Source organism: Ranitomeya imitator, chromosome 2 (assembly GCF_032444005.1).
Source record: "Ranitomeya imitator isolate aRanImi1 chromosome 2, aRanImi1.pri, whole genome shotgun sequence".
NCBI classification, from domain to species: Eukaryota; Metazoa; Chordata; class Amphibia; order Anura; family Dendrobatidae; genus Ranitomeya; species Ranitomeya imitator.
This window is the reverse complement of record NC_091283.1, coordinates 176,730,367-176,757,523: the sequence shown is the minus strand read 5'-3', so window position 1 is coordinate 176,757,523 and position 27,157 is coordinate 176,730,367. Positions and strand designations below refer to the sequence as shown.

The 27,157-nt window shown below is 47.1% G+C and overlaps 2 protein-coding genes across 4 annotated transcripts in view; one reads left to right on the top strand and one right to left on the bottom strand.

The window, feature by feature from the left end:
* The window catches only part of ODF2 (outer dense fiber of sperm tails 2), a 31,451-nt gene extending 19,544 nt beyond the window's left edge, over window positions 1-11,907 (bottom strand). Inside the window, exons 1-10 of one of the 3 annotated variants that reach the window (XM_069748066.1) lie at window positions 11,799-11,907; window positions 8,239-8,364; window positions 7,764-7,889; window positions 7,341-7,511; window positions 7,088-7,272; window positions 5,100-5,229; window positions 4,886-5,017; window positions 2,537-2,611; window positions 1,440-1,511; window positions 1,238-1,354 (exon numbers count right to left, since the gene is read on the bottom strand). In XM_069748066.1, coding sequence (XP_069604167.1) covers window positions 1,238-1,354; window positions 1,440-1,511; window positions 2,537-2,611; window positions 4,886-5,017; window positions 5,100-5,229; window positions 7,088-7,272; window positions 7,341-7,511; window positions 7,764-7,889; window positions 8,239-8,364; window positions 11,799-11,816 — 1,152 coding nt within the window. In that variant the 5' untranslated portion in view covers window positions 11,817-11,907. Of the gene's footprint in view, window positions 1-1,237; window positions 1,355-1,439; window positions 1,512-2,536; window positions 2,612-4,885; window positions 5,018-5,099; window positions 5,230-7,087; window positions 7,273-7,340; window positions 7,512-7,763; window positions 7,890-8,238; window positions 8,365-9,935; window positions 10,014-11,798 lie in introns of those variants that run through there. The other 2 variants (XM_069748065.1, XM_069748067.1) reach the window with 2 other exon arrangements.
* Window positions 11,908-12,084: 177 nt separating this feature from the next.
* Window positions 12,085-27,157, top strand: part of GLE1 (GLE1 RNA export mediator) — a 50,123-nt gene continuing 35,050 nt past the window's right edge. The window contains exons 1-3 of the mRNA XM_069748064.1: window positions 12,085-12,243; window positions 26,579-26,728; window positions 26,801-26,926. Coding sequence (XP_069604165.1) covers window positions 12,154-12,243; window positions 26,579-26,728; window positions 26,801-26,926 — 366 coding nt within the window. The 5' untranslated portion in view covers window positions 12,085-12,153. The remainder of the gene's footprint in view (window positions 12,244-26,578; window positions 26,729-26,800; window positions 26,927-27,157) is intronic.

Here is a 27,157-nt window from a genome sequence, read left to right as displayed (position 1 = left end):
GCGCTCACCAGTCAGTGCGGGAAGCTGAAGGCGAGGGACATGACCAGACACTGGGAGTGCAAGTATGTAGTGTTTTTTTTTTTACATTTACACTGGTAACCAGGGTAAATATCGGATTACTAAGAGCGGCCCTGCGCTTAGTAACCCAATGTTTATCCTGGTTACCAGTGAAGACATCGCTGAATCGGCGTCCACACGCCGATTCAGCGATGTCAGCGGGAGATCCAGTGACGAAATAAAGTTTCAAACGATCTGCTACGACGTACGATTCTCAGCGGGGTCCCTGATCGCAGTAGCGTGTCAGACACAGCGAGATCGTAAGGATATCGCTGGAACGTCACGGATCGTGCCGTCCTAGCGACCAAAGTGCCACTGTGTGACGGTACCCTAAGGGATTTATGTCTCGGTTCTGCGGATCCTTTTAGCTCCCACTGGTTTCAGCCATGAAAGAACCAATGGAGACTGATCGTTCTCCTTTTCAGGCATGTTCCCACAGGTAGGACCCACAGCAATCTAACAATTATCCCCTATCCCTTTAAGGGTGTTAATTATAGTGTGCTGCCCCTTTCCCTGCATTGTATTGCACATCCCCCAATTGTCACAACTCTGTGGTCAGATTACCAGGGGCTCCTTCCCTGTTCCAAATGCTACAGGCGCCCTAGCTATCCCTACTCCCTGGATTACTTTTGATGGTGAAGACACCGGGGCCACGTACCTTACTGAACTTCTGAATCAGCTATATACATGTCCTCCCAAGGGAGGACGTACAGGTGTAAATGAATATAGCAGTCATACAAGTATACACTCACAGACAACAGAGAGGAACACCGGGGAGAAAAGGAAGGAAAACCAAATAGGAGAGGATGAGGATTTCCACGCAGCAGAAACATTACGCAACAGTCACAGATGAACACTCCAAATGCCTCTACCAACAACTGACATCCCCACTTCACACCAGGCAGTTTAACACTAACACTGGCAATCTAAATTGGCAGAGGCGAGTATATATAAGGGAGGAGAGTGGCTGATACTGCACAGCTGAGATCATCCAAGCTTCAGAGACTCTAAGCTGAACAGTTTAACCCTGCACTGCTGAAACCTACACAGTTTAATATGAAGGAAAACTGCTTCTAATCAGTGCAGGGGTGGGAAAAATCGGACACTGCAGTCTTCTGGCTCCTCTCTGTTGTGGCAAACCATGGACACTAATAGGGCAAACATGGGGCTGTGTTCTTACCCTGATCTGGACAGACAGTCGATTATTCTCAGCCTCCCGGCTCCGTAGCTGCCCCTGGAGGTGAGCTCTCGTTGCTTCTACAGACTTGGTAAACTCGGTTGATGTCCTACATAAATCCTATAGAAAAATGAATAAATCACAACTAAATTTAAGAACTGTCCCAATCCCCTCGCTGATAGACCTATGGGAAGATTCCTCAAACCTTTTCTGTCTTTAGTTGTACCCTGAGGTCTTCCAGCTCTTTCTCCCTCTCGTGGAGTCTCAGCTGGAGATGCTAAGGGAGCACAAAGATTAGAGGTGGTCTTAGTGTACAGATGAGGGTCTTGGCAGAATTGAGACAGGGTGTATATTCTCCATCTTTAGCAGCAGACGTATCCTAAATGCTCACAGCGTTAGGGTCAATTTATCCGCTTTATGAGCAAACACTGGCAATTATAGGGCAGATGTCGGCTGTGTTATACAGCCAGCACCTGCCTCTAACAGCAGAGACCAGAGCTAGGTCTGATCGCTGCTGTGTAACAAACTAGAGGCTAATGTTAACCAGGTGACGCTGTGCTTGTGTATCGGTGCTGGCCCTCACATGGCAAAATCACAAAGAAAAGAAAATCAAAAACAGGACAATCACTGTTGTTTCAGTGTCAACGCTCCCCCCAAAAAAATGCAAGAAAAAGTGATGGAAGTGTTGTATGTACCACAAAGTGATACTGATAAAAATGCCAGCTCGCCACACAAAAAGACAAAGCGTCACACAGCTCCACGGACAAAAAAAAAATAAAAGTTAGGGGTCTCTGAAAAAGTTTAGATTTTTTTTTTTAAATATTTAAATTAAACAGAAAAACAAAAGTTTGGCATCACTGTAATCGTCCTGACGTGGAGAACCGCATCTACAGGTCAATTTTACGTTACGATGAATGTCATAAAAACAAAACAATGGTGGTAGGTTGTTTTTTTTTTAACCATTTTACTGCACTAGGAATTTTTTCTTTTTTTTTTTTCCTCGATGCATTAAATGGTGAACTGAATGGTGTAAATCTACGACTCGTCCAGCAACAAAAGAAAAAAAAATTAAATCTCATGCTTTATGTTGGCAGTACAATAAAACAAAAACTACAGTTCTTGGAAGAAGAGGAAAAGGAAGCGCAAAAATGAAAAATGCAGTCAGGAAGGGGTTAACCACCTAAGTATATCTTATATATATTACAGATGCCCTTAGATTTCTGCCAGCAGTAGTAGGGAATCCCACTGCCCCTGGATTGATGTCACTTCCCTCAGTTCCCCAGTAGAGGGCAGTGTCCGTACCGCTCTCTCCGTGTCTGCGTCTGACAACTTCCTCAGTAACAGCTCCTTCTGCTCCAGTAGTCGATGAGTCTCTGTCTGTTGGAAATTCAGAGTACACATGCCATCAATTATATCGTTATTGGAAAGCACCTTTGATGTGTTTGGGAAACTTTTCTCTAACCTTAATGAGTAATCCTATGAGCTCTAAAGTGTCTCATAATTTATAGCATCTACCTCTATATCTGGCGGATTCATCAAAAAATGTCATGCACAGAAAGTATGAAGGATTGGTGAAATGTGTGGAGGATTGGTGAAACGTGTGGAGGATTGGTGAACAATGGAGGATTGGTGAAACGTGTGGAGGGTTGGTGAAACGTGTGGAGGATTGGTGAAGCGTGTGGAGGATTGGTGAAGCGTGTGGAGGATTGGTGAAAAATGGAGGATTGGTGAACAATGGAGGATTGGTGAAACGTGTGGAGGATTGGTGAAACGTGTGGAGGATTGGTGAAACGTGTGGAGGATTGGTGAAACGTGTGGAGGATTGGTGAAACGTGTGGAGGATTGGTGAAACGTGTGGAGGATTGGTGAACAATGGAGGATTGGTGAGACGTGTGGAGGATTGGTGAAACGTGTGGAGGATTGGTGAAACGTGTGGAGGATTGGTGAGACGTGTGGAGGATTGGTGAAACGTGTGGAGGATTGGTGAAACGTGTGGAGGATTGGTGAACAATGGAGGATTGGTGAAACGTGTGGAGGATTGGTGAAACGTGTGGAGGATTGGTGAACAATGGAGGATTGGTGAAACGTGTGGAGGATTGGTGAAACGTGTGGAGGATTGGTGAGACGTGTGGAGGATTGGTGAGACGTGTGGAGGATTGGTGAACAATGGAGGATTGATGAAATGTGTGGAGGATTGGTGAACAATGGAGGATTGATGAAACGTGTGGAGGATTGGTGAACAATGGAGGATTGGTGAAACGTGTGGAGGTTTGGTGAAACGTGTGGAGGATTGGTGAACAATGGAGGATTGGTGAAACGTGTGGAGGATTGGTGAACAATGGAGGATTGGTGAAAAGTGTGGAGGATTGGTGAACAATGGAGGATTGGTGAAATGTGTGGAGGATTGGTGAAACGTGTGGAGGATTGGTGAAATGTGTGGAGGATTGGTGAAACGTGTGGAGGATTGGTGAAATGTGTGGAGGATTGGTGAACAATGGAGGATTGGTGAAATGTGTGGAGGATTGGGGAAATGTGTGGAGGATTGGGGAAACGTGTGGAGGATTGGTGAACAATGGAGGATTGGTGAAATGTGTGGAGGATTGGTGAACAATGGAGGATTGGTGAAATGTGTGGAGGATTGGGGAAATGTGTGGAGGATTGGGGAAATGTGTGGAGACTTGGTGAACAATGGAGGATTGGAGAAATGTGTGGAGGATTGGTGAGACGTGTGGAGGATTGGGGAAACGTGTGGAGGATTGGGGAAACGTGTGGAGGATTGGGGAAACGTGTGGAGGATTGGGGAAACGTGTGGAGGATTGGGGAAACGTGTGGAGGATTGGGGAAACGTGTGGAGGATTGGGGAAACGTGTGGAGGATTGGGGAAACGTGTGGAGGATTGGGGAAACGTGTGGAGGATTGGTGAACAATGGAGGATTGGTGAAACGTGTGGAGGATTGGTGAAACGTGTGGAGGATTGGTGAACAATGGAGGATTGGTGAAACGTGTGGAGGATTGGGGAAACGTGTGGAGGATTGGGGAAACGTGTGGAGGATTGGTGAGACGTGTGGAGGGTTGGTGAGACGTGTGGAGGGTTGGTGAGACGTGTGGAGGATTGGTGAAACGTGTGGAGGATTGGTGAGACGTGTGGAGGATTGGTGAAACGTGTGGAGGATTGGTGAAATGTGTGGAGGATTGGTGAACAATGGAGGATTGGTGAAACGTGTGGAGGATTGGTGGCACTGATTAATAAACTGTATATATAGACCTGCTGGTGTCAGCGGAGAGCTGGACTAGAAATCATTTTGTTAAATATATTCATACCCCCTTTTTTTGGAGCATCTAAGAATGTTTTGCTTGTTGTCATAAATGAAGTAAATAACTTTAAAGTCTTAATTAAAAATGAATAATAAAAAAAATTTGAATATGTGAGAACAATTTATATTCTTTGTACTGCCACCATTTTCCTGGCCAGCTCACATATTTAGGAGCCAAAAAGACACTTTTTCAAGCCATTGTCTAAGAGCATCTGTGCCGTCCTGGCTAGTCGCAGAGTCACCCAGGCTTCCTATAGATGCCCATATGCCCCTATGGCTGCCAGACATTGCCCCTGCTCACAGCCCACCCCCAGGAGACGGCCTTTGTGCCCCTCACCTCCCGGCAGTGCTGCTCTCTCAGCAGAGTCCTCAGTGACCGGTTCGTCTCCTCGAATGTGTTCAGCTTCTCCAGCAGGGTTTCCTTCTGCCGAGTGAGAAGGTTGAAGTCTGTACTCGTCATTCTCTTCTCCTGTAAAGAATAGGAGTCCTCAGAATGTGGATGGGGGGCTTCATCTACGGGACCGCCATACAAATGCTGCGCGATCACCTACGTGTCTCATCTGATTAATGGTGTCCCGCAACTGATCAACCTGTCTCGCGGCCTCGGCCCCGTCCATCTCAGCCTCCACCAGCTTAGACAGCAAATGCGACTTTTCCTGCTGCAGCTGCTGCTTCTCCCTCCTGGAATTTTGGATAGAAAACAATACATATGATATCGGAGGAGCTTTAGGGTCCCTTACGTGGGGGCATACAGACTCCGTCAGCCATCACACTAGTCATGTAGTTCTTCAATATCAATCTTGCTACCATAAGTGTCTGCAATCTTATAGTCACTTTCTGTCAATTTTCCAGAATCCTCTGCTTGCTGTCAATGAATGCAAACATTTTGGTCTATATTCGGACCACCAAACCCCTGCTAATTAAAGGGAACCTGTCACCCCCGTTTTTTCAGTAGGAGATAAAAATACCGTTAAATAGGGCCTGAGCTGTGCTTTACAATAGGGTATTTTTTGTCCCCTGATTCCCTACCTATGCTGCCGAAATACCTTACAAAAGTGGCCTTTTTCGCCTGTCAATCAGGCTGGTCAGGTCGGATGGGCGTGGTCACAGCGCTGTTTCTCCCCCCACATCTTGCTTATGTTCCGGTTGGTGGCGTAGTGCTTCTCGCATGCGCAAGTGCCGAATGCACTGCGCAGCTGTAGAAAAAAAGCGCGCTCGCCGCTATTCAGCGGTGTCTCGGTGGGCGCGGCCATCTTCCTGAGGCCGCGCGTGTGCAGATGGAGTCTCCTGCTTCCCGGGGCTTCAGGAAAATGGCCGCGGGATGCCGCGCGTGCGCAGATGGACATCGCGGCGGCCATTTTCCTGAAGCCCCGGGAAGCAGGAGATTCGAACTCGGCTTCAGGAAAATGGCCGCTGCTATGTCCATCTGCGCACGCGCAGCATCCCGCGGCCATTTTCCTGAAGCCCCGGGAAGCAGGAGACTCCATCTGCGCACGCGCGGCCTCAGGAAGATGGCCGCGCCCACCGAGAAACCGCTGAATAGCGGCGAGCGCGCTCTTTTTCTACAGCTGCGCAGTGCATTCGGCACTTGCGCATGCGAGAAGCACTACGCCACCAACGGGAACATAAGCAAGATGTGGGGGAGAAACAGCACTGTGACCACGCCCATCCGACCTGACCAGCCTGATTGACAGGCGAAAAAGGCCACTTTTGTAAGGTATTTCGGCAGCATAGGTGGGGAATCAGGGGACAAAAAATACCCTATTGTAAAGCACAGCTCAGGCCCTATTTAATGGTATTTTTATCTCCTACTGAAAAAACGGGGGTGACAGGTTCTCTTTAACAGATCCCATATAACAATGTGCACAGCTCCTTCTATCCAGCCCTGCAGCTGAGGCTCGTACAGTTTGTTGGTTTTTTTTAAATACCATTTTGGGTTACACAATGTTTTTTTTTTTAAATTTTTCTTTTCTCAATTCTTTAATTGTAAAGATAAATATTTTTTTAAAATTTAAAACGTATTTTTTTACTTCTTTTTGTAGCCCCCTTCATGGCGTTGAACCTTGATCAATTATTCTATATACGGCATTATATAGCCAGCGGCATTCTCCTATGAAGCTCAGCCAGAAGGCTCTCACCCATGGGTGCATTAAGCAGCCCCCAGCTGCCATGACATCCCATCATCACCCTGCAATCTCGTTAGGAGCCTTTCCACTATACTACTCCCTCCATGTAACCACTGCCATTCATTTGCAGTGTCATTTAAATGGTTCTACCCCTCAGAGGTGACCGACCCCTAGCCTAAGTTCGAGTATTGGAAGGGTCGCCCCTCTGATCCTAAGAATAAGGCTGTGAAACGCCCCCTTGTGGCCTGATCGATTCTCTACATGATGTCGGGAGATTGTCCAGTACCCGGTTATCTCCAGCAGTCTGATACCAGAAGCGCGCACATGCACCGGCAGCCACTGCTCCATCAGACAAGGCCCTGCTCTCGGGATCGCTGAGGGTCCCCAGTGGTCCGCAATCCCCTAATACCTACAAGCTAATGTTGGTCTCCTCCTTGATCCGGTCAATGCTGCTCCTCAGACGGGAGTTTTCATTTTCAGTGTCTGCCAGCTCCAGCGACACCTCGTTAAGCTCCTCGTTCCTGGCGGTCAGCGCCCTCTTGGAGGCTGCCAGCCGCTCCTCATATCGCTCGGTGGAGTGGTCCCTCTTCTGCTGCACCTGCAGAGGTTGGATTGTCGTCCTTGTGCCAATGCAGTCCGGCGGCCGCCCCTCGCCCGTCCCCTTACCTTGCTCTTCAGGGTGCCCACTTCACACATCAGGCTGTCAATCTTCTTTTCGTAGGAGTTGATCTTGCCGCGCATGTATTCCTCCTCGTCGGTGGACAGGTCGCTCATATGCAGGGCGGACATCATCTTCTCCATGTCCGGAGGGGTGATCTCCAAACGATGGGTCAAACCCTGGGGAAGATGAACCCAGATGTGATTTTTAGAATTACTGCACCAGTTAGATTGGTAGAAACTGCAGTCGAGGTCCGATCAGCGGCAATCACGAGAACTACAACTTCTGCTGTGGAAAGCAGCCTCATACATAGAATAAAAAAAAGTTATGGCTCTTAGAAGAAGGGGAGGAAAAAAAAAAAAAATAAATTGGCTGCAGCGGAGCAAGGTTAACCCTCTCTATCCCTCTATATTCCCCTGGCGATCACTTACCTCCCACTTGAAGCCGGCATCCCGCATAGACGTCTTTCCCGGGGGGATCCAAGGGACTCTGGTCTTTACCTTAACACTTCGTCGGAAGTTTCCCACGTCGCTCTTCATTTTGCTTTTGGTCCCTTTCTGTTAACAGAATCGAAAATATTATAAAGCAGCAGCCCTGATAGATATGATGCTTGTAGAATGGGGGATCGGCTTCTCAGAATTGTGATACTAGTAGTACAAAATTGTGCCTGGTAAACAATGGGGGAGCACCACGGACACGTGAATCAGCTGATTGTCCGGGGAAGATACTTGTGATAAGAGAACAAATTTATAGTTATGTAGAATCCCTTTAAATTATAAAACTGCCACTAGGTGGCGCTCACCCCGTAAATATTCAATAGGAGTCTACAGCAACTCCCCCTAGTGGCTGCTGCAGGTACAATGTGATTACAGGTGTGAAATGTTTTCCTGGTAGTGGTGGTCCCACCTGTGCTTTGGAGGGGATTTTCAGACCCTTCTTAACATGGACGTGTACAGGAGTGCTTTCGTCTACGTGGACGTGCAGTGGTGGAGATGGGGAGCGGTGATTCATTGCTTTCTGGTGGATGGTTTTCTGAAAAAAAAAAAAAAGAAGCAAAGAAAAAATATTACCTTAAAAAAAATTCAATTCCACCGGAAATCCCCGAGACTGCAGCAACATGCGCTTATATAGCAATTCCTCATGTATCACATTCCATAAATAAGACTTTCATCAGACAACATGCTGCCGCCTATGACATCCTGTACTACACAGACCGCCATCAGACAGCACCGGACGCCAGCGAGGCTCTTAAAGGGGTCTTTCCAAAATAATCCGCTGCAAAATGTCCAGATTTTGCTTGAAATTCATTTGCACAAATCCACAATCTTCCCGTTATATTTGCATCTTCCCTGATGATCTGGATCAGGAGAGAATCCCACTGATGCCGATTAAGCCCCTCTGTGGTCAGCAGCACTGGGAGCGGGGCCCGATGGGCTGGAGGAAATGCTGGGAGCGGGGCCCGATGGGCTGGAGGAAATGCTGGGAACGGGGTCCGATGGGCTGGAGGAAATGCTGGGAGCGGAGTCCGATGGGCTGGAGGAAATGCTGGGAGCGGGGCCCGATGGGCTGGAGGAAATGCTGGGAGCGGGGCCCGATGGGCTGGAGGAAATGCTGGGAACGGGGTCCGATGGGCTGGAGGAAATGTTGGGAGCGGGGCTCGATGGGCTGGAGGAAATGCTGGGAGCGAAGTCCGATGGGCTGGAGGAAATGCTGGGAGCGAAGTCCGATGGGCTGGAGGAAATGCTGGGAGCGAAGTCCGATGGGCTGGAGGAAATGCTGGGAGCGAAGTCCGATGGGCTGGAGGAAATGCTGGGAGCGGGGTCCGATGGGCTGGAGGAAATGCTGGGAGCGGGGCCCGATGGGCTGGAGGAAATGCTGGGAGCGGGGTCCGATGGGCTGGAGGAAATGCTGGGAGCGGAGTCCGATGGGCTGGAGGAAATGTTGGGAGCGGAGTCCGATGGGCTGGAGGAAATGCTGGGAGCGGGGTCCGATGGGCTGGAGGAAATGCTGGGAGCGGGGCCCGATGGGCTGGAGGAAATGCTGGGAGCGGGGCCCGATGGGCTGGAGGAAATGTTGGGAGCGGGGCCCGATGGGCTGGAGGAAATGTTGGGAGCGGGGCCCGATGGGCTGGAGGAAATGCTGGGAGCGGGGTCCGATGGGCTGGAGGAAATGCTGGGAGCGGGGCCCGATGGGCTGGAGGAAATGCTGGGAGCGGGGCCCGATGGGCTGGAGGAAATGTTGGGAGCGGGGCCCGATGGGCTGGAGGAAATGCTGGGAGCGGGGCCCGATGGGCTGGAGGAAATGTTGGGAGCGGGGCCCGATGGGCTGGAGGAAATGCTGGGAGCGGGGCCCGATGGGCTGGAGGAAATGCTGGGAGCGGGGCCCGATGGGCTGGAGGAAATGCTGGGAGCGGGGCCCGATGGGCTGGAGGAAATGCTGGGAGCGGGGCCCGATGGGCTGGAGGAAATGCTGGGAGCGGGGCCCGATGGGCTGGAGGAGATGCTGCGGCCCTGGGGAGATGACTGCTATGCTTATTTATCCCCATAGAGCGTTACTGGTAAATCTGGATCTGTTCCATCAGAACCAGCACCCGGAGCACTCACTAGAGGAGACGGCAGATGTACTGGCAGCACGGCGGCGTCCTCCCGGGTGCTGAGGAGCTGGCTCCTGGGCTGCACTGACTGCGGTGATCCCCAGAGACTCTGCGCCTGTAAACTGTCTCTATAGTTACTGATGCTTCTTACAACTGTCTGATCCCGAAGCCAAGACGCTCCCTGATGTGGGGAGAGGCCGAGTGACACAGGAGCTCAGGACACCGGGCGTGGGGGGACAGTGTACACAGCATGGGGGACGACGTGTACATCACGGGGGACAGTATATACAGCACAAAGGACGGTGTATGCAGCATAGGGGACAGCATATACAGCACGGGGGACAGTGTACACAGCATGGGGGACAGTATATACAGCAAGCATGGGGGACAGTGTATACAGCACAAAGGACGGTGTATGCAGCATAGGGGACAGTATATACAGCATGGGGGACAGTATATACAGCACAAAGGACGGTGTATGCAGCACGGGGGACAGTGTACACAGCATGGGAGACAGTATATACAGCAAGCATGGGGGACAGTATATACAGCACAAAGGACGGTGTATGCAGCACGGGGGACAGTGTACACAGCATGGGAGACAGTATATACAGCAAGCATGGGGGACAGTATATACAGCACAAAGGACGGTGTATGCAGCACGGGGGACAGTGTACACAGCATGGGGGACAGTATATACAGCAAGCATGGGGGACAGTATATTCGACACAAAGGACGGTGTATACAGCACGGGGGCCGGCGTACACAGCATGGGGGACAGTATATACAGCATGGCGGACAGTATATACAGCAAGCATGGGGACAGTATATTAAGCACGGGGGACAGTATATACAGCATGGGGGATGACGTGTACGTCACGGGGGACAGTATATACAGCACAAAGGACGGTGTATGCAGCATGGGGACAATATATACAGCACGGGGGACAGTGTATACAGCAAGCATGGGGGACAGTATATACAGCACAAAGGACGGTGTATGCAGCATGGGGGACAGCATATACAGCAAGGGGGATGGCGAACGCAGCACAGTACATACAGCACGGGGGGCAGTATATACAGCACCGCCATGTTGGCGCCCAGAGCTGACCCCCTTTATGTTCATAACCTTTTTTTTTATATAGCGCTAACATATTCTGCAGCACTTTACATTTTACACACATTATCATCACTGTCCCTGATGGGGCTCACAATCTAGATTCCCCATCAGTATGTCTTTGGAGTGTGGGAGGAAACCGGAGAACCCGGAGGAAACCCACGCAAACACGGAGAGAACATACAAGCTCCTTGCAGATGTTGTCCTTGGTGGGATTAGAGCCCAGGACCCCAGCGCTGCCAGGCTGCTGTGCTAACCACTGCGCCACCGTGCTGCTTCTGTAACGTTTTGCACCGGACACCGCTGACATTTCTTTCTCCCTCCGCTTGCTGTCAGTGAATGAAGTCCCCCGTGCGCTGCTGATTATCAGGATTTACACAGGAAGGTTCTCATGGACTAATAGTAACCGGGGGTCTTACATTGTGACGCAAAGCAATCACTGCCTATAGATGGGTGCAGCCCCTCTAAACTGCTGCAGAACTACGACACCCAGCATGCCCCATCCACTACAGGCGGGAAGCTGTGTCTGTAGAGGCCCTACGCATGCTGGGAGTTGTAGTTTTCCACACTGGGGAGACAAGATTAGCGACTACCACTATGGAAAAATAATAAAGGTCTAAGCGTCAGGCGCTGTGGGACTACAAGTCACAGAGTAACCATAATACCATTCATCAGGACTGCTGACAGCTGTAATCTCCCAACTATGCAAAACAATAACTCGTCACCCACATTATTCAGCCCCAGCTTCGCTCTTACCAATGGCTGCGGCGGCATCTTCGGTGGCGACCACCCCGAACCCCTTTTCTCCCCTTATAGGAGTCCCATCATCTTCAGCAGCTCTGCGGCTCAGCTTTGTTCCGGGACACGCCCCCTCAGGCCAATCATTGGTCACTTCAAATGTCGTCACAAATGAATTCGTCCTTTGATTGGTGGAGGAAGAGGAAAGGGGCGGTACTATGAAACGGCTGTTGTCCTGACAACACTCGAAGACGCGTTCGGTTTCTTGGGTTTGTGAAGTCATGACCCGGAAGTAGTAGGGCGTGACCCGGAAGTTGTCCGCCTGTGCGGCTGAGTCTACAGTTCGCGCTACTTCTCTCCGGGATCTGTAGCGATGCCGAGCAAGCCGGACCTGGCGACTCTGGAGGCGCTGAGGAACTCTCCTAAGGGGAGGCTGCAGTACAACAGAGGCAGGAGCTCGGAGGTAGAGGCTCGACCACCACTGAGGACCACCCCACAGCTCCTCCTGGGCTGTCCCCGAGCGCCCCAGCTGTGGAAGAAAGGGAATGACACGTTAAAGGGAACCTGTCACCCCCAAAGTCCACGGTGAGCTAAGCCCCCCGTCATCAGGGGCTTATCTACAGCATTCTGTAATGCATTCTGTAACGCTGTGGATAAGCCCCCGATGTATCCTGAAAGAGAAGAAAAAGAGGTTAGATTATACAGAATGCGGTAGATAAGCCCCTGATGCTTAGCTCGCCTTCGATTTTGGGGGTGACAGGTTCCCTTTAACCCCTTCACGACCTTGCCCTTTTGCGTTCTTGTTTTTCGCTCCCCTCCTTCCCAGAGCCATAACTTTTTTATTTTTCTGTCAATTTGGCCATGTGAGGGCTTATTTTTTGCGGGACGAGTTGTACTTTTGAACGACATCATTGGTTTTACCATGTCGTGTACTAGAAAACTGAAAAAAAATCCAAGTGCGGTGAAATTGCAAAAAAAAAGTGCAGTCCCACACTTGTTTTTTGTTTGGCTTTTTTTACTAGGTTCACTAAATGCTAAAACTGACCTGCCATTATGATTCTCCAGGTCATTACCAGTTCATAGACACCTAACATGTCTAGGTTACGTTTTATCGGTGTTAAAAAAAAAAATTCCAAACTTTGCTAAAAGAAAAAAAAATTGCACAATTTTCTGATACCCGTAGCGTCTCCATTTTTCGTGATCTGGGGTCGGTGGTGGCTTATTTTTTTGCGTGCTGAGCTGACGTTTTTAATGATACCACGCTTGTGCAGAAGCGTTATTGCATTTTAATGCAATGTTGCGGTGACCAAAAAAACGTAATTCTGGCGTTTCAATTTTTTTTTCTCACTACGCTGTTTAGCGATCAGGTTAATCCTTTTTTTTATTGATGGATCGGGCGATCAGGTTAATCCTTTTTTTTATTGATGGATCGGGCTATTCTGAACCCAGCGATATCAAATATGTGTAGATTTGATTTTTTTTTTTTTTTTTTATTTTGTTCTGAATGGGGCGACAGGGGGGGTGATTTAAACATATACGTATATATATATATATATATATATATATATATATACTTTTGCCATGCTTCAATAGCCTCCATGGGAGGCTAGAAGCTGGCATAGCCCTCTGGTTACTATGCCGACGCATCGCTGACCCCCGATCATGTGATGGGGGTCGGCGATGCGCACATTTCCGTCCGGAAACGCTGATTAAATGCCAGTCAGTATTTGACAGCGGCATTTAACTAGTTAATAGCGGCGGGTGAATCGCGACTTCACCCGCCGCTATTGCGGGCACATGTCAGCTGTTCAAAACAGCTGACATGTCCCGGCTTTGATGCGGGCTCAGCGCTGGAGCCCACATCAAAGCAGGGGATCCGACCTCCGCAGTAATAGTACGGCGGAGGTTGGTAAGGGGTTAACCCCCTCCCGTCACTCGTTTTCTCCATCCCTTTGTATTGTCCAGTCTCCTTATGGGGCTCGTTTTTTCAGGACGAGTTGTCATTTTGAATGACATCTCTCTGAAAAATGGGGAAAAAATACCTCTCACATGCTGTGAGAGGGTCAAAATCCCTTTGCACCCCCTCCCCAAGAAAATGAACACCCTGGTGCCGATCCAGCGGTGTCTGCACTGACTCTCCAGGGGATCCTACACTGGGGATCCAGTGACATTATGTCGCGCCATCCCTGGGGCCAATCAGCACTGGCTTCACTCTCCCCTTCTAAGGACAAATCAAGAAATCAGGAGAACGTGGGTGATGTGGCCGCCCTCTCGCTTCCTCCGGGTGTCAGTTATGTCCTTAGAGGAGGAAAGGGATGCCAAACCTGACTGACCCCGGGGATTACATGACAGCCAGTGTCGGCTCCAGCACCGCAGAGGTGAGGGTAGATTTTATTTTCCTGGTAGTAAACGTAGGAGTTCAGAGGTGGTAAATGTAGTAATGGACAGCCCCTTTAATACCATATTTGATATTTTTTGAGTAACGGCTACTGCTTCACAGCTTTCATCTTATAGGTTAAAGGGGATGGATAAACAGTTACCGATTCCGAAGACCCTGTCCTATACACTTTGGAGTTTGGCTCTGCTTGCCGGTTTATGCGTTTTTCACAGGACCACTAGTTTGCTGATTTTATACTTGGTCACATGAGGACTTGCGTACCAATCACTTCTTTATGGGGAATGCAGCCCATTGGCTCCCCACTTGGGAAGGGGCAGTGATGATTGCCTAAACCAAGGGTTGCCAACCTGTGGCTTGGGAGCCACATGTGGCTCGTGGTCCCATGAATTGTGGCTCGCGGCGGCCTGCCAGCTTGGTGCATTAGCTCCAGATTTAGTAAATTGGTATGAAGAGCACATCTGAAAATGGTGAGCTTTGTGAGTAGCCCTGCAGAGAAGAGCAGATCTGGGTGCACGTCTACTGGTCTCAGGGGTTTAGAGATGATATAAGTATGGTACGCTGGAGACGGGATGATACTACCGGTCAGAGGAGGTGCTCCAAGCTGGATGTGACTGTGATGGAGGAACGCTAGTGTGGTGGGAACCCCTGGATCTTGGTACACTGCTTCAGGGTGATGTGTGTGGAAAAGCTTTGGTTATCATTATGCCCATAATGGGGGTGGCTTTGGTTGCCACTACTATGAGGGGGGCAGTACCTGGATGTGGCTCGTGACCCTCTTGCGGAGCTTAATGTGGCTCTCAAGGTCAGAAAGGTTGGGGACCACTGGCCTAAACGGTATCATCATTGAGTTAAAGGTGACTGACAGTAGCCTTTAGGCCTCATTCAGACATTAGTGATTGACTTTAATCAGTGTTTTAATCCAAGTGTCCATCTTTACATCAGTGTTTCATCAGTTATTTCCTTGTATGCAAAAAAAGAAATAAGCCGGATTACTTACCGGTAATGCCCTTTTAATGAGCCACGACAGCACCCACTATGAGAGAGGGACCCGCCCATAGGAGAAGTCATTATTATGGGGGACTTCAACTACCCTGAAATAGATTGGGGAATAGAAACCTGCAGTTCCAGCAAAGGTAATCAGTTTTTGACAATTATGAGAGACAATTACCTTTCACAACTGGTTCAGGACCCAACAAGAAGGGGGGCACTGCTAGACCTAATATTAACCAACAGGCCAGACCGCATATCAAATATAAGGGTTGGGGGTCACTTGGGAAATAGCGATCACAAAATAATAAGTTTTCAAGTATCCTTTAAAAAGATGTGTAGTAGAGGGGTTACAAGGACACTAAACTTCAGGAGGGCAAATTTCCAACGGATGAGAGAGGATCTTGGTGCAATTAACTGGGACGATATCCTGAGACACAAAAATACACAAAGAAAATGGGAGACGTTTATTAGCATCCTGGATAGGACCTGTGCACAGTATATACCGTATGGGAATAAACATACTAGAAATAGGAGGAAACCAATATGGTTAAATAGAGCTGTAAGGGGCGCAATAAGTGACAAAAAGAAAGCATTTAGAGAATTAAAGGAAGTAGGTAGTGAGGAGGCATTAAATAAATACAGAAAATTAAATAAATTCTGTAAAAAGCAAATCAAGGCAGCAAAGATTGAGACAGAGAGACTCATTGCCAGAGAGAGTAAAAATAATCCTAAAATATTCTTTAACTACATAAATAGTAAGAAACTAAAAAATGATAGTGTTGGCCCCCTTAAAAATAGTCTGGGTGAGATGGTGGATGAGGATGAGGAAAAAGCCAATATGCTAAATGATTTTTTTCATCAGTATTTACACAAGAAAATCCCATGGCAGACAAAATGTCTAGTGATAAAAATTCCCAATTAAATGTCACCTGCTTAACCCAGCAGGAAGTGCGGCGGCGTCTAAAAATCACTAAAATTGACAAATCTCCGGGCCCGGATGGGATACACCCTCGAGTACTGCAAGAATTAAGTACAGTCATTGATAGACCATTATTTTTAATCTTTAAAGACTCCATAATAACAGGGTCTGTGCCACAGGACTGGCGTATAGCAAATGTGGTGCCAATATTCAAAAAGGGGACAAAAACTGAACTCGGAAATTATAGGCCAGTAAGCTTAACCTCTACTGTGGGTAAAATACTGGAGAGCATTCTAAGGGATGCTATACTGGAGTATCTGAAGAGGAATAACCTCATGACCCAGTATCAGCACGGGTTTACTAGGGACCGTTCATGTCAGACTAATTTGATCAGTTTCTATGAAGAGGTAAGTTCCAGATTGGACCAAGGGAACCCAGTGGATGTAGTGTATATGGACTTTTCAAAAGCTTTTGATACGGTGCCACACAAAAGGTTGATACATAAAATGAGAATAATGGGGATAGGGGAAAATATGTGCAAGTGGGTTGAGAGCTGGCTCAGGGATAGGAAACAAAGGGTGGTTATTAATGGAGCACACTCGGACTGGGTAGCGGTTAGCAGTGGGGTACCACAGGGGTCAGTATTGGGCCCTCTTCTTTTTAACATATTTATTAATGACCTTGTAGGGGGCATTCAGAGTAGAATTTCAATATTTGCAGATGACACTAAACTCTGCAGGGTAATCAATACAGAGGAGGACAATTTTATATTACAGGATGATTTATGTAAACTAGAAGCTTGGGCTGATAAATGGCAAATGAGCTTTAATGGGGATAAATGTAAGGTCATGCACTTGGGTAGAAGTAATAAGATGTATAATTATGTGCTTAATTCTAAAACTCTGGGCAAAACCGTCAATGAAAAAGACCTGGGTGTATGGGTGGATGACAAACTTAAATTCAGTGGCCAGTGTCAGGCAGCTGCTACAAAGGCAAATAAAATAATGGGATGCATTAAAAGAGGCATAGATGCTCATGAGGAGAACATAATTTTACCTCTATACAAGTCACTAGTTCGACCACACTTAGAATACTGTGCACAGTTCTGGTCTCCGGTGTATAAGAAAGACATAGCTGAACTGGAGCGGGTGCAGAGAAGAGCGACCAAGGTTATTAGAGGACTGGGGGGTCTGCAATACCAAGATAGGTTATTACACTTGGGGCTATTTAGTTTGGAAAAACGAAGACTAAGGGGTGATCTTATTTTAATGTATAAATATATGAGGGGACAGTACAAAGACCTTTCTGATGATCTTTTTAATCATAGACCTGAAACAGGGACAAGGGGGCATCCTCTGCGGTTGGAGGAAAAAAGGTTTAAGCATAATAACAGACGCGGATTCTTTACTGTAAGAGCAGTGAGACTATGGAACTCTCTGCCGTATGATGTTGTAATGAGTGATTCATTACTTAAATTTAAGAGGGGACTGGATACCTTTCTGGAAAAGTATAATGTTACAGGGTATATACACTAGATTCCTTGATAGGGCGTTGATCCAGGGAACTAGTCTGATTGCCGTATGTGGAGTCGGGAAGGAATTTTTTTCCCCAATGTGGAGCTTACTCTTTGCACATGGGTTTTTTTTGCCTTCCTCTGGATCAACATGTTAGGTTAGGCTATGGGTTGAACTAGATGGACATATAGTCTTCCTTCAACCTTAATAACTATGTAACTATGTAACTATAGGAACAGGAAACCTACAGAGATAAAAAGGGCGGTCCCCCTCTCCTCCTCAGTTGTTTTTCAGAGTACAAGAGGAACCGCCATTGTCCAAATTAGTATATATGCTCATTATTGCATAAATCATTTAATTTATATTCACCCGTGGAATATTTTTTATAAAAATTTATATATTTAACTAGGGTGGGAAGTGACAGGGTGCTGTCGTGGCTCATTAAAAGGGCATTACCGGTAAGTAATCCGGCTTTTTACCCTTCGCCACGACAGCACCCACTATGAGAGACTTTCAGAGAACCTTCACCTGGGTGGGATTACCGTACTAAGGACGGCTCTCCCGAATGCCAAGTCAGATGTGGAAGACAGATCAAGTCTATAATGTCTATAGAAAGTTGAAGGCGACGACCAGGTTGCGGCCTTACGTATAAGCTCGATGGAGATGTCTTTATTCTCCGCCCATGAGGATGACACAGCCCGAGCTGAATGCGCCTTCACTCCCTCTGGAGGATCTTTGCCTTTTGATGAGTATGCAAGATGGATAGCTTCTCTGATCCAACGGGACAAGGTAGCTTTCGTGACACCGTGGCCTTTTCGGTGACCCTGAAAAGATACAAATAGAGCCCTACTCTGTCTGCAGGACTGGGTTCTCGCTATGTAGCTTAGGACTGCTCTTTTTATGTCCAACATATGTAGCTTCTCTACCTCTGGATTTAGTGGATTATCATAAAAGGAAGGTAGGAAAATTTCCTGAGATCTATGATATTTTGTCGCTACTTTAGGGAGATATGATGGATCTGGTTTGAGAACCACTCTGTCCTGGTATGTCATTAGGAATGGAGGGTCTATGGAGAGGGCTTGGATGTCTCCTACTCATCTGGCTGACGTTAAGGCTATCAGTAAAGCTACCTTGTATGTCACATTTTTTAGAGGGATGATATCTAAAGGCTCAAATGGAGGACCCGTTAAGGCGTCCAGAACGAGATTCAAATCCCAAGGTGGTAGACGTGGGACATGAACCGGAGCAGATCGTTCACATGCTCTAATAAATCTAGCTATCCATCTATCACCTGCTATATTAGCACTGTAGAGGGCTCCTAAAGCAGACACCTGAACTCTTAAGGTATTGACTGATAGACCGAGCTCATGACCCCTTTGTAGGAACTCTAGGATAGCTTTAATAGGAACCTTACTAGAGAAGGGCTTTGTATAGAAGGTAAGGAATTTTTTCCATACTCTGCTGTATATTAGGGTTGTAGACCTTTTTCTACTTAGCAGCAGCGTGTTAATAAGTTCTTGAGAAAAACCCCTTAGGGTTAGTATCTGCCTTTCAAGTTCCACGCCGTTAGGCGAAGATTCTTGACTTGCTGGTGATAGAATGGACCCTGAGATAGTAGGTCTAGGGTCATTGGCAGAATCCAGGGATCGCACACTGACATCGCTCGAAGACATGAGAACCAGGGCCTCTTTGGCCAAAATGGTGCTATCAATATGACCCTCGCTTTCTCTTCCCTTATCTTTTTGATGACCAGAGGAATCCGCATCATTGGAGGGAACGCATAAGCCAGATCGTATTCCCACGGATGTTGGAGTGAGTCTATCATGTCTGGATGGTCTGTTGGATTTAAGGAGGCAAACCTCGGTACCTGTCTGTTTTTGGTTGCAAATAAATCTATTTGCGGCAGGCCCCATATGTCCACTATGTTCTTGAATATCCGAGGACTGAGAGTCCACTCTCCTTGACGGAGTGTGTGGCGACTTAAGAAGTCGGCTTTTACATTTTCTACTCCTCTGATGTGGAGAGCTGTTGGTGATAAGAAATTGTTTTCTGCCAAGTTGAAGATGTTTGCCGCTGAACACATTAGACTTCCTGATCGCGTTCCTCCTTGATGATTTAAATACGCGACAACTGTCGTATTGTCCGATAGGACTCTGATATGAGATCCTCGGAGCTGGGGAAGAAACAAATTCAACGCATAATAAACTGCTCTTAATTCTTTCCAATTAGAGGACTGCTGAATTTCATTAGAATTCCAGCGACCTTGAGCTAAATCTTGATTCAGATGGGCCCCCCAACCCTCTGGACCTGCGTCAGTAGTGACCAATTTTGAGGATTTTATTGACCATGAGACTCCCCTGGATAAATGTGTTCTATCTAGCCACCAAACGAGAGAACGGAGTACGTCTTTAGACAGGGTCATCTTTGTATTTAAATGATCATGGCAATACGACTGAACCTGCAGAACTTGATGTTGTAAGGTTCTAGTATGGTATTGGGCCCATTGAACCGCAGGAATAGAAGAGGACAGAGAACCCAAGAGAGACATAGCGTCTCTGAGTGACATCCTAGGGTTAGACCTCGCCATAGTCACCTTAGAAATTATAACTGTTTTTTTGTCTTCTGGCAAGAGACATCTTTGACTTACAGAGTCCAGGATTAGACCTAGGAAGGACTGGAGAATCTCTGGCTGTAGTCTGGACTTTTTGAAGTTCACAATCCAACCCAAATCCTGTAATGATGAAATGGCATTAGTCAGACGTTCTTTACATTGTGAAGCTGAGTTACCAATTATCAGGAAGTCATCTAGATAAGGGACAATTAACGTATCCTGATGACGCAGATAAGCCATCACCTCGAGCATAACCTTTGTGAAAATCCGAGGCGCCATGGAGAGACCGAATGGCATGGCTGTGAACTGGAAGTGGCGGATTCGGCCCTGTAGCTGTACCGCTACTCTGAGATACTGTTGGTGTTCTGCACAGATGGGAAGATGGTAGTATGCATCTTTCAAATCTAGACCCGCCATAAAGCACCTAGGGAACAAAAGTTTAATGGTTGATCTTATCGATTCCATTTTAAAGGTATGATCACGGAGATAGGAGTTTAATCTTTTTAGATTTATTATAGTACGGAAGGTACCATCTGGTTTCTGAATCAGAAACAAAGAAGAATAGAATCCTTTCCCCTCCTGATTTTTTGGTACCTCTATAAGAATATTCTTAGCCAAAAAGCTCAGAATTTCTATTTGAAGCGCTTTACGTTGTTTCGGCGCTTTTAATGATGTAACTACAAAAGTATTTGATGGTAATTTGAAGAATTCTAATTTTAGTCCCCTTTTGATTATGTTAAGGATCCATTGGTTTGAAGATATTTGCTCCCACTGTTGATGGAAATATTTCAGTCTTCCCCCTACTGGGATACTACTGATGGTATCTACCACGTCTAGAGGTATCGGGGTTCCTGAATAAGGCACCTTTCGATTTTGCTTCCTTCGGATCCCAACGGTTTCTCTGCTGTTCATACGGCCTCCTTCTGTTGAACGGCCGTCTCCTAAACGCTCTCCTATAAGAAGGAAGAAACTGTTTAGGGAAACCCTTCCTTCTTTCTCCTGCTTTATTAAGGAGTTCGTCAAGAACCTTTCCAAACAGGAACTCACCCTGGCATGGGATTGTACATAATCTGGACTTAGATTGTTCATCGCCCTTCCATCCCTTCAACCAGAGAGCTCGACAAGCCGCATTGACAAGTCCTGCAGACCTTGCCGCCAATCTTAGGGAATCTGCTGAAGCGTCAGCCAAAAATGCGGCAGCACTTTTAATTAAAGGGACTGCTTGTAAGATTTTGTCCCTTGCGACTTTTCCTTTTATCTGCTGTTCAAGCTGGTCTACCCATACCAGTAATGACCTTGCAGTGCACGTGCCCGATATGGCAGGCTTAAAGGCTCCTGTGTTAGTCTCCCAGGATCTTTTCAGGAGTGCTTCAGTCTTACGATCCAAAGGATCTAGTAAGATCCCTGCATCTTCCACAGGAAGAGATGACGGTTTGGAGGTGGATGCCACTGCTGCATCTACTTTAGGAACCTTGGACCATACTGTTAGTTCCTCGTCACTGAAGGGGTAACGCCTCTTAGAAGAGGATGGGAGAAACCCTTTCCCTTGTTTATCCCACTCTTTTTTTTTACAAAATCCTTGACGGCAGAGACCACTGGAAAAACTTGCCTTTTTTTATGACCCAGACCTGAAAACATGATATCCTGTGCAGACTTTACAGCTCTCGTGTCTGGATAGTGTTCCTAACGGATCTTACGAGGTTATCTATACTTTCTACAGGAAAACATGCTCCGCCTTCATCTTCAGACGAGCTGGAAGATGATCCTGAAGTATTGGAAGAGCGGATGAGGCCCTCTTCGGACTCCGTACTAGAGGCAGGGGAGAGACGCTTAGTTCCATGTTTCTCTAAGGATTTTGACCCGAGAGACTGGATCTCCTGTCGTATTATGGCTCTAATATTCGTGGATGTTACAGCCTCCTCATCTTGCAAAGTCTGCTTTATACAGTCCTGACATAACCTCTTGGGGTACGTGTCAGGCAGGGGTTGCAAACATAGAGCACATTGTTTGTGTTTAGTTTTATTGGACTTTTTAGCCTAAGGGGAGAGCAGAGAAGAAAGGGATCAGCTTATAGGTAGAGGATCATGAAACACTCACCCAGTGAAGCCAACGCCATACCGGTCTTGGAGGTGGAGATTTTGTGTGGGGAATAAGTAGATCTGATTCTCTACTTCTTGTCCTGCTCCTGTGAGTATCAGCTCCTGCCATGGAGCGATCACTCTTCTTTGCTGTTTTAGCACTGCTCATGCTCTCATCCACCGCTGGTGGAGGCTTGTTATGTGCCGGGGACAGCATAGTGAGCAGTTAGCGCTGTGCCCCAGCCTGTATTTGAGAAGCGCGGCCATTAGAACGCCGCCTGCCGCGAACCGGAAGTGTACCCATCCACTTCCGGTTCAGTGAATCAGCGCGGACTTACCCGCGCGATGCTGCCGCCGCCGCTCCTATGCACATTCTCGCAGCAGCGCTGCTGGAAAGCGGACGATCCTCCACACCTGCCTCCTCCATAGGCTGGACTTCAGGTGCCCAGACGAGGGGGGAGGATGCATGCAGTGCCTCCCCCGACGCTGCCGCTGACACCGCAGCCCCTGCTGTTCCCACGGATACCACACAGGCGGGTGCATGGGTCAGGTAACATGGAGGTGCTCCGACCACCTCCCTCCATGTAGGTGTTCCAGGATTTCCGATAGGAACAGGAAACCAACTGAGGAGAGGGGGACCGCCCTTTTCATCTCTGTAGGTTTCCTGTTCCTATGGGCGGGTCCCTCTCTCATAGTGGGTGCTGTCGTGGCGAAGGGTAAAATTGAAATATTGCAAAGCTTATTTTTGCTATTACAGTGCCCACAAATAACCTATAGCCTATTGATGCCATAGAAAATGGATTTTTTTTTTTTTTGTGGACACTTAGTTTCTAAAAAAAACAAAAAACAGAACATGGACATGTGAACAGACCCATAGATTACAGTGGGTACATTTTCGACGTCTGAGGTCTTAGGCTGTGTGCACACGTTGCGGATCTGCAGCGTTTTTTCTGTGCAGATTTGCACCAAATCCGCAATATATTGCCCAAGCAATGTTAGTCAGTGGGAATCCAGAATTGGTGTGCACATGCTGTGGAAAATTCAGCGCCGATTTGCAGCGTTTTATTTTCCGCAGCATGTCAATTCTTTTTGTGGATCTTCAGCATGTCTGCACCCATTGACTTCCATTGAGTCAGTCAAATCCACAGCAAAACCGCAGGTGTAAAAAGGTTTGCCGATTTGCGTTCCCAATACGCTGCTGAAAGGAAGGAGGAAGAGTGTGTGAGCAGAGAATATGTGTGGGTGTGTGTGTGTAGCCAGGCATCGTCTGATGGGACTACTGCTCCCATCCGGCTATGTCTACTGTCACATATAACAGTGACAGCATGAGCTGATGATGGGACGGTAGTTCCATCATTCAACGACTGTGTTAAAGTGAAAAATAAACAAAACACATGTAACATTCATACTCGCCAAGCACCTAATTCCCCGACGCCCTCGATCTCCTGCAACAAAAATAAAATAAACCACCATATACTTACCTTTCCGCCGTGGTTCATTTAAAGGGAACCTGTCACCCCCGTTTTTGAAAGATGAGATATAAATAGTGTGAAATAGGGGCAGAGCTGGGCTTTACATTAGTGTCCTTTTGGTGCCTTTATTCCCCCGGGATGCTGCTGAAATACCTTTGTGAAGTGTCCGTTTTGTCCTGTCAGTCAAGTTGGTCAGGTCGAATGGGCGTTGTAAAATAGCGGTTCCTCCCCCTGATTCTCGGCTTGTCTTTCGTAAACGCGATCTGTGAATAGCACAGATCGCGCTTTTTCTTAGCGCCTGCGCAGTGAATTTGCCTCCGGCGCCTGCGCATTATGTTTCGCAGTGTGGGATGAGATACGGCATCCAGAATAACACTTTGCCGATATGACAACTTCCGGGGCACCCCGGCTAAAGTGAAGGCCCGCGCATGCGCAATGATGTCAATTATGCTTTGCCCACAGATGGGCAAAACATAATGCGCAGGCGCCGGAGGCAAATTCACTGCGCAAGCGCTAAACATAACGCCAACGGCGGAACTAAACTTCGCAGGGAATCGCATGAGGTGGGGGAGGAACCGCTATTTTACAACGCCCATTCGACCTGACCAACTTGACTGACAGGACAAAACGGACACTTCACAAAGGTATTTCAGCAGCATCCCGGGGGAATAAAGGCACCAAAAGGACACTAATGTAAAGCCCAGCTCTGCCCCTATTTCACACTATTTATATCTCATCTTTCAAAAACGGGGTGACAGGTTCCCTTTAACGACTGTCCCATGGCGATCTCAACTGCAGAACAGTCACATTGGGAGATGTGACCGCTCTACCAGGCCTCCGATGATACTAACAGGAGCTAATATCTCCCTCAGAGTATCGCTACGCTGCCGTGAGAGAGTTCGTCGGAGTTCGTGCTGTCACTTGCGGCACTGCTGCGTGAGAAAATTGTCACGCAGTGGTGCCGTATGTGAGAGCATGAACTCCTGTGAACTCTGTGTATCACCGCAGGCCATGTGGAGCAGTCACATCTCCGAATGTGACTGCTCTACCCGGGAAATCGTCGTGGGACACTCGTTATTAAATGGACTACGGCGGAAAGGTAAGTGTATGGTGGTGTATTTTATTTTTGTTGTAGGAGATCGAGGGAGTCGGGGATTAGGTGATGCATTATGTATGGTTAATTAAGATTAATAAAGGACTTTATTCTAGCCGTGTGTTTACCATACAACTATAGGATTAGTAATGGATAGGTGTCTTATAGATTCTTCTCCATTACTAAGCCATGGGCTTGATGTGACCGGACAATACAAAGGTGACATGAACCCCACTTGCCACTGCTATAGGGCAAGTGGGAAGAGAGAGGCTAAGTGCCAGAATAGGTGCATCTATAACATGCGCCATTTCTGGGGCGGCTGAGAGATGATGTTTTTAGCCTGGGGGGGGGGTGCCAATATCCATGGCCCGTTCCCAGGCTATTAATATCAGCCCGCAGCTGTCTGCGTAGCCTTTGCTGGTTCGTTTTTTTTTCTGTGTTATTTATTTATTTATTTTATAGGAGGACCCTATGTAAAAAAAATTTCTGGGGTTCCCCTGTAAACTAGCCAGTAAAGGCTAAGCAAACATCTGTGCGCTGACATTAATGGCCTGGGAACCTTTATGGCTATTGGCTCCTTCCCAGAATATTAACATCAGCTGTCGGATTTCCCTCTGCTGGTTAAGAAAATTACTCGGGAGTGGACGCATTTTTTTTTTTTTTTTTGGGGGGTATCTTTCCACGGTCAGGAACCGACAGCGCTTTGGACACAGCACATGTCTGCTCTGTCCAAGGCGCTGCCGGCTTTTGAACGCAGATGATTCCCCATGTTTTCATTGAACCGTGCGGAATCATCATGCTCAATGCATTGTACGGGGACGTTTATCTTGCGGAGACTCGGAGTGGAAAGACGCGCCGCATGTCCATCTTCGCAGGGAAGCCGTGGGTATGTTATATTTGAACATAGTATGTAATGATATTATGGTCCTTAGTGGAGAATGTAAAAGAAGAGGTTGGACTAGGAAATGACATCACAATTTTTTTTTTGTTAAATGGGGAACACAATTTTTTTAAGAGTTAGGTCAGACAACTGTTCTTAATTAATTTTTGGATGCTGAATCCAGAAATGATCTCAGTTTTTCTCTATCACGTCAAGTTTTTGAACTATAGGATTTTTGTCTTCTCAAAACTATGTAAACTACTGTACCTAAAAAGTGTTGTTTTTTTTTTAAATAGTACAAATATGAACAAAAAATGAAATATATAAAAAATAGACATGACAAAGTTGTGACTACTCTTACAAGTTGCCACGTAGCTCTATATGAGTCGAATTGTAATCAGATAACAAGTCTTATTACAGATATCAGTGCAATTGTGCTTCTCTGGCAGGTAAGTTGTGTAGGAAAAACTTGACGTGCTAGAAAAAAACTGACTACATTTTTGGAATCAGCATGCCAATTTTAGTATACATCAGCTCAAAAACCTAACTCAACAGAAAATGTTTTTCAAATTGTTCCCCTGTGTAATATATAGTTAGCTTACAAAGGAGCCTTGCCCCTTGTGACTTATTATAACAAATCATGATGTTTTTGTTTCTGCTCTGTTTTTTTGTTTTTTTTTGAGAAATGGCATTATACCTGACTGTGGGTTGTGTCTGGGATTGGAGTTTTCTTGAAATGAATGGGGATGAGCAGTAATACCGCACACACCCTGAAGAGAAATGAGACGCTGTTTATCACAACCCTTTAAACTTTTCTGATTATTTCTTTCATTTGCCTTTTAGAGTACTCTGGGTATCAACGAGTCTACTGTGGTGTTATCTGAATATGCTGTTTGGGTCCTGGATAACATCACCAACTGCTCAGAACCCGACGATTCCAGAGAGAGGCCATCGGCCCAAAATGACGTCTTGTCCATCACACGCAAAGAATCGGTAAGGCGATCATTCTGTTCCCTGCTGATTCTGCTGTTGAACTTTTTAGTTCTCACTATCCTACCTTCTCAGGAGAAGATGCGCGCCGAAGAGTCATTTACAAAAGTGGCATCGTCGTCAAAACTGCAGATGGAAAAAGCCATGGAAGTGGAAGGCAGTATAATATTGTTTGAGAAAGCACAAGAGCTGAAAGTTAAGGTAGGTTTATAAGAAGGTGTTCAATTGTTAATGGGGTTTCTGCAGAAACAACGCCAGTCCTGTCTACTGGTTGTGTGTGGTACTGCAGATCAGCCCAATCACTTCAGTGGGGCTAGTACCAGATACAGCCCATGGTGTGGCGCTATTTCTAGAAAAAAGTAGCCACATTTTTCTAATTCTATACAACATCTGCCGGCTTTTGGGAACCCACACCTATCGGCTTATTGCAGC